The sequence below is a fragment of the Brassica napus genome, chromosome A8 (genome assembly GCF_020379485.1).
Source record: "Brassica napus cultivar Da-Ae chromosome A8, Da-Ae, whole genome shotgun sequence".
NCBI classification, from domain to species: Eukaryota; Viridiplantae; Streptophyta; class Magnoliopsida; order Brassicales; family Brassicaceae; genus Brassica; species Brassica napus.
Window position 1 is genome coordinate 1,580,051 of NC_063441.1, and position 7,500 is coordinate 1,587,550.

Consider the following 7,500-nt stretch of genomic DNA (forward strand, 5'->3'; position numbering starts at 1 on the left):
CTCAAGGTGTCATCAGCCAATGATTGCGCATGACTCCAAACACCCAAATCTGTTGGAGGTAAAGATTCCCTTAGCTGTCATCTTCGTACTCTCTTGGTGGCAAGGTAGTTTGTTGCTCCTTTGACTGTGAGTAGCGACAAGAGCCTTAACGGCTAGAACTGGCACATCATCATCCAAACCTTCTGAAAGAGCATGAGTCTTTGTCTTGCCAAAACCTTCCGAGAGAGTCGGAGTCTTTGCCTTTCCAAGACCCTCTGCTTGAGTCACAACGTTTGGTACACTTGAGTTAATACCCTCCCTCAAACTTGGGGTCGGAGGCAAGGAGACACCGAGTTTGTTGCGCAACCTGAAGAATGGTTCTTGAGCTAGTGACTTCGTAAACACATCAGCTAGCTGAAGACGTGCAGGAACATGTTTAACTTCCAAAGCCTTCAACGCCACTCTTTCTCTCACATAATGATAGTCTATGTCAAAATGCTTCGTTCTTTTGTGAAACATAGGATTTGCTGTAAGACAAACAGCTGAAAGGTTATCACACAGCATCAATGGAGTCACAGATTGTTGCAAGCCCATTGTCTTCAACATGTTCTGCAACCAGACTACCTCAGACGCTGCTTGGGACATGGTTCTGTACTCTGCTTCAGTGGAAGACTTGGAAACAGTTTCATGTCGCTTTGCACACCTCGATATCAAATTAGAACCAAGAAAAGTGCAGAATCCTCCGGTCGATCTTCTTGTTTCATTGCAACCAGCCCAATCACTGTCACTATAACAAATCAGAGTTGAACTTGTACCAGTAGTGATGCCTATTCCCATCTCATATGTCCCTTTAACATACCGTAGAATTCTCTTGAGAAGACTGAAATCAGAAACACTTGGAACATGCATCTTTTGACAGATATAATTAACCGCAAACTGTATATCTGGTCTTGTAAGAGTCAGATACTGAAGCTTTCCAACCAAGCTTCTGAAGTAACTTGGATCCTCAAAAACAATATCTTGATCCTTGAGATTGTGTAGTTGAAGCGGCAGAGGAGTAGGCATAGGAGCACAGTCTCTCATTCCAGCACTGATAAGTAGATCCTGAGCGTACTTTTCTTGACTCAAAAACAATCCACCATCATGATGTCTTATCTGTATTCCCAAGAAGGTAATGAACTTCACCCATATCCTTCATACGGAAGTCAGAACTGAGTTCACGCAACAACCTTTTCAAAAGTTCTTCATTGTTGCCTGTGATTAGCATGTCATCTACGTAGAGGAGAAGATAGATGACATCTGATCCAACATGATACACGAACAGAGACGGATCAGGGAAACTACACTGAAACCCAAAGCTGAGCAGGAACTGACTGAATTTGTCGAACCACGCTCTAGGAGCTTGCTTCAAACCGTAAATAGCCTTATTAAGCTTGCAGACATACTCTGATTTCTCTGGATCTTCAAATCCTGGTGGTTGTTTCATATACACAGTCTCTTGGAGATCACCATGCAGGAAAGCATTCTGAACATCAAGCTGTTTTATCTTCCATCTCTTTGTAACAGCAACATGTAAGATAGTTCTGATAGTTGCCGTGCGAACCACTGGACTATATGTCTCCAAGTAATCGATACCCTCTTCTTGTTCATTACCTCTTGCAACTATACGAGACCTCAACTTCAGTACAGACCCATCAGCATTCAGCTTGGTCTTGAAAATCCAACCGCAACTTACAGGATTTTGATCATCCGCAGGTGGCACCAGAGACCAAGTATTTGTCTCATACATGTTTCCTATTTCTTCTTTACATGACTTAGTCCATCCCGGGTGCTTCAAAGCTTGCTTTATTGTCTTTGGTTCAGCAAACTCATCTTTCACAGTGATCATAGCATAGCGAGGGTTTGGCTTCACAATACCAGACCGTGCTCTAGTTGTCATAGTGTGCTGAGGTTGTTGAACAGGTGCTACCTCTTGATGCTGAACAACTTCAGGAGATCCATTTGACTGATTACTTTCATTATCTGAAGAGCTAGATGACTCATCAGCATTGTTGATCTCGTTCAGGTTCTGTGGCAAAAGCTGATTCACCTGATCAACCTGTGTGACACTTCTGCTGGGAAACTCTTCAGGCACTGAGCTTCTTAAGTCACTTGACTTCGTTTCAGACACTTGTTGCACATTAGATAAACGCCATGCATTGAGAAGAGGAGAGTCTGTTTCTTTATGATACTGACTGTACGTATCAGCAAACGGGAAGCTTGATTCTTCAAATAGGACATGCCGACTTATAAACACACGACCAGTAGGTGGATGTAGACACCTATACCCCTTATACTTCTCATTGTAACCAAGAAACACACACATCAACGACTTGGGATCCATCTTGTTCTTCATATAAGGTCTCAAATATGGAAAACATCGACATCCAAACACACGGAGAGCTGTGTAGATTGGTGTTGTTCCATGTAGAACTTCAAAAGCGCTCTTCTGGTCTGGAAGAACAGAAGAAGGCAGCAAGTTTCCTAAAAATGCGGTAGTGAAGAATGCCTCAACCCACATCTGAAGTGGAACTTTGCTGTTGTACAGCATGGTCAAGCCTAGCTCAGTTATATGACGATGCTTTCTTTCCGAAATCCCATTCTGTTGAGGTGTGTGCGGACAGGAAACTAGCTGTTTGATACCACACTGAGACAGATGATTTAGAAAGGCTCTGCTGATAAATTCTCCACCACCATCACACTGAAACTGCAAGATCTTCTGTTGACACTGGTTCTCAACCATAGTTTGAAAGCGAAGAAACACCGAGAAGAAATCAGACTTTTGCTTTAAAGGATAGAACCATGTAAACCTTGATTTATTGTCAACGAAGATTACATGATACTTAAACCCTTGTGAAGAAACAACAGGACTGGGACCCCATAGATCACAGTGTATCCTCTCCAATGGTCTAGATGAAACAGTTTCAGAAACTAAAAACGGAAGTTTACTACTCTTTCCTACTTGACAAGCATCGCAGAAAGTCTTTGAGCTCGCCTTATTGATGATAATAGCCTTCATTCTGGACAGTTGTTGAAGGATTTCCTTGTGAGGATGACCCAACCTTTGATGCCACACCTCATCACTTGTAGCTTGCTGCCGGTTAGAGTAATAAGCTTGAAACCTCGCATCCTTGAACATATACAGATCCTTAAGTCTGCTGCCTTGTGTTATCACTGCCTTTGTTACCTTGTCCTTTACAAACACATGATCAGAATCAAAGGTGAACTCACAAGGATAGTCTTTTGTTAACTTAGAAACAGACAGAAGATTCCTTGTGATTTCAGGACAAACCAAAACATCATCTAAAGGAAGCATTGTACCTTGAGTAGTATGAAGAGCAACAGAGCCTTTGTGTGTGATAGGGAGGAAATCACCATTACCCACTATCACCTGATCATTACCGATGTATGGCTCTGAGGAGTGAAGCTGAGAGGCGTTGTTGGTGATGTGTGCTGATGCCGCTGAATCTGGATACCATTCCTGACCAGATAACTGATGCTGATCCGAGATCTTCATAGTTGTTAAAGCATTGTGGACAGTATCGGAGACTTGATAGTCTTGGTCAAACCGGTTGTAACATTTTGCTGCAGAGTGACCATACCGCCCACAAATCTGACATGTAGGTCTTGTGTTGGAGCCAGTTGCACCCGAAAACTGCTGCTGAAATCCCCTTCCACGAGTTGAGTACGAACCGGAACTCCTTCCTCTGTAACCACCTCTGTTACCACGGCCACGTGAAGAGTAGCCACGACCAGTGTGGAAAGCAAGGTGAGGGCTCACTTCAGGAGGTTGATTCTGGATCTTCAGTTTATCATCAAATGTAGTAAGCTTGAAAACCGCATCTTCGAAGCTCAGCTGTGTGACTGAGTCCATTGAGTGCTCAATAACAGTGCATATGGACTCATACTCTTTTCCCAAGCCACTGAGAGCCCCATATATCATTTCTTGCTCTGAAATAGGACAGCCGATAGAGTGAAGCTGGTCACACACCGCCTTGACTTCCCCGAGATACTCAGTCATACTCTTTTGCTGCTTTGACATCGCTTGGAGCTTACGTTGTAGATCCAGCTTTCTTGTCGCAGACACACGATTATACTTCTGAGCAAGGGAGATCCAAACTTCTTGAGCAGAGTGGAGACCGTAAACAGACCTCAGGGCATCTTCAGTGAGAGAACCAAACAGCCATGACATGACCAGCTGATCACGACGCATCCATTTGGCAAACTCAGGATTTGCTGCTTCAGTGACGAGTTCACCGTCTTGAGTTGTCACAGTGGGTAGGGGACGAGGGGTTGAGCCGTCGATGTATCCAAGCAAAGACTGGCTAGAAAGAAACGACTCGAACTGTGTCTTCCACAAAAGGTAGTTTGTGGAGGACAGCTTCAGAGTAACGCATTGAGAAATGCTTAGAGACGGAACGGAGAGCGTGTTTGTGGTTTCTTCCATGGCTCTGATACCATGAAAGTTACACAGAGACTGACGAAGAAGATAGCTTTTATTTTATTAATGCTTTTCAACTTAGGAAAACAAATACAGAGCTGATGTTCTTTTATACACAAAATCCGATCTTATCCTCAAGCTGTCATCAGCCAATGATTGCGCATGACTCCAAACACCCAAATCTGTTGGAGGTAAAGATTCCCTTAGCTGTCATCTTCGTACTCTCTTGGTGGCAAGGTAGTTTGTTGCTCCTTTGACTGTGAGTAGCGACAAGAGCCTTAACGGCTAGAACTGGCACATCATCATCCAAACCTTCTGAAAGAGCATGAGTCTTTGTCTTGCCAAAACCTTCCGAGTGAGTCGGAGTCTTTGCCTTTCCAAGACCCTCTGCTTGAGTCACAGCGTTTGGTACACTTGAGTTAATAGATGCAGGTTCAAGCCATGTCTTTGGCTTCTCAAGCTCTTGATATTTTTGATGTCGTTGACTGTAAATCCATTGCTGGCCACATCAAGAAGGTTAAATACATTGTTACCACAAGCCTCATGGTTAAAATCTTCATACTCAAATGACTTCAATCCTAGTTTGACAATTTGTAGCCGTCTCATTGTTAATATCTTGATGGACATGTAGAAATATTTTATAGGACCCAAATGAATATTTTGGTTGTATTAGCTTCACATCATCCATCATCTATAGTTAATTAGACGGTTTTATGTTTTGTAATGAATTCAGGAGTTTGATGAAAGATATGGGAGTGGATGGCAATGTGTGGTGGGATCAAACTTTGGGTGTTTCTTCACACATTCTAAAGGGACATTCATCTATTTTCAGTTGGAGACACTTAAGTTCCTAATCTTCAAAGGCGCTTCTGCTCCTTAATTAAAAAAAACCTTATCCAATGTTTTATCCTTCTATGAAAATATGTCTGTGAAAGAGCAAGCTTGAAGAGCCTATCCTGATTTTTCTTCTTCTCTTTTTGCTCTTTATAGCTTTGTTTGAATCTAGGTCTGTATATAGACTCAAGATGGGACACTGATTTCAATGAAGACGTGCTGACTTTTCTGTGATCAATAAAAGTGTAATGTACAAGATCTTTATATATCTCTTTTACTGAATTGCGGACAAAATCCCCCACCAGCAGTAGAGTCATTAATAAACTAATCACCATTAGACGATTTTGACGATGATGATAATGACATGATGATGTTCAGAAGTCAACCACCATGCACTTAAGAAACTCGATTGAATGCTCCTTGTAAGAACAAGAACAAATTGCTAAAATATAATCTCTCATTTTATGTCCATTTTCTTGATATTTGACAATTTTTGTTGTGCTTGTTTGCAGGATTGTCTTGATCAATTCAAGGATCAGAACGAGTTTTATTAAGTCAAAAAGGATTCTCCTGATTCTTGCGAGACAAGAAACGATAAGAAATGGTGGTTACCGGCGGTTTAAGTCCCACCTAATGGTTTCTCCTACGTATCACGAAGGTTGCTACAGAGCCGAAAGGAATGTGTTAATAAAATTAGATTTGCTTGTTGCATTTTCTTGTAGCAGACCTTGAAAGACAATCTTCATTGATTCATCATAACTGATTCTCATAATTAACTGTCTTACAAAGCAATTAACACAGCACAATATACATAGAGCACTAAAAAGGGTTCACAGAATTGGGTAGAAATTTTTGTGACATTTTGAATGGATTTTAGAAAGCTAATTTAAAGTTTTCCCCGAGGACCGAGCTTAGGCTTCTCTTGAGGACCTCGTTTAATAGGAAGAACATCGCCCGTCGAGGAAGCACTGACATAAGTAAGCAAAGAGCCACCTCCAAGAATCAAGAACTTGAGAAGCAAACCTCTCTTTGTGAAAGGAGCAGCAAATGTCTCAAAGAACTTGCTCTGCAAGAAATGTTTAACAGTCACAATCATTGCTCAGAATTTGAAGAAGCATATAAGAAAATTAGGGTTTTCTAGAAAAACCTGAAGTGGGTTGTAAGGAGAAGGAGCATCAGATCCATACAAATCCCATTGCCCTGTTGTGTTACCCAAATCTTCTAAATCAAAGTATACACTTTTGTCTCCATATTTAGCCACCACGGCACCAGCTCTAGTACAAACCCCCCAAAAGGAACATTCGCATCAATATCAATCCAAGATTCTAAATGTTAGGGTTTTAGTTTACCTTGTGGATTTGGGTTTGCAGCTTTGGCGAGAAGGCTTAATGAAAAGCTTAGATCCGGCGAGAGAGCTTCCTCCGAGTCCTTTGATGGTGGCAGAGGGTTGAACGGCGGCGATGGTTGCTAAAGACGCCATGTTTCTCAGACGAACAAACAATAAAGACTTCTCTCCTTCAGTCCTTGATGTTGCCAAAGTAAGTGAGTGGAGTGTTTGTAATATGCATAGGTAGAGAATCTACTTCACTCATGGATGAATCTTGTTCTGACACGTGGCGAATGGTTTTCATGTCTGAGATTTCGTATGCCAATTATGAGATGCCACGTGGATTAGGTGAAGATAAGGCTATCCAATTCTTTGAACAAAATGGCGTCAATCACTGCAACTTTTCCTCCACCGTTGCTGCTCACTATAATCTTTGAACAAGTATCCCACCAATTATTTATTCTCCTCGTAGACATGTCAAATTGTTTTTTTTTTTTGACATATCTACAAACACTTTTGAAGATATATATGTCTACAGACAAAGAAAATAATTTTATTAACAAAAAAAAAAGTGTACATTTTCATTCAAGAAAAGAAAAAGTGTATATTTTCAAATGCCATAAAAGACCTGACCTTTAGAAGGAGCACTATTTCGCAGCGAGATCACTAGCTATCTACTGTAGCTAATTATAGTAATAGATTCAAATATGTTAACACTAAGTATATGCCCTAAGTCTAACGTTTACTAGTCGGTCCTAGATATGGGAAACGTTAGACTTAGGATTTCTATTCAGACAATCATGATTATAGAGATATAGACTAAGTATATATGAATATTTTAGAACTCAAACAATAAGAATAGTCGATCAATTTCCATATC

The 7,500-nt window shown here is 41.2% G+C and overlaps 1 protein-coding gene across 1 annotated transcript; it reads right to left on the reverse strand.

Moving 5' to 3' along the window:
• Positions 1 to 6,021: 6,021 nt before the first annotated feature.
• Positions 6,022 to 7,149, reverse strand: LOC106360470 (photosystem I reaction center subunit VI, chloroplastic-like). Its single transcript, XM_013800070.3, has 3 exons — positions 6,643 to 7,149; positions 6,441 to 6,567; positions 6,022 to 6,359 (listed from the first exon to the last, which is right to left on the reverse strand). Exons 1-3 carry the CDS (start codon positions 6,771 to 6,773, stop codon positions 6,180 to 6,182), a joined length of 438 nt encoding a protein of 145 aa, XP_013655524.1. The 5' UTR covers positions 6,774 to 7,149; the 3' UTR covers positions 6,022 to 6,179.
• Positions 7,150 to 7,500: the final 351 nt, after the last annotated feature.

Excerpts from the sequence above, each read along its gene's own strand:
- LOC106360470 (XM_013800070.3), bottom strand. The coding sequence starts at position 6,773 with ATGGCGTCTTTAGCAACCATCGCCGCCGTTCAACCCTCTGCCACCATC. Across the intron at positions 6,568-6,642 it reads TGCAAACCCAAATCCACAAG|AGCTGGTGCCGTGGTGGCTA; the intron begins GTAAACTAAAAC and ends GGTTTGTACTAG. Across the intron at positions 6,360-6,440 it reads CTCCTTACAACCCACTTCAG|AGCAAGTTCTTTGAGACATT; the intron begins GTTTTTCTAGAA and ends CATTTCTTGCAG.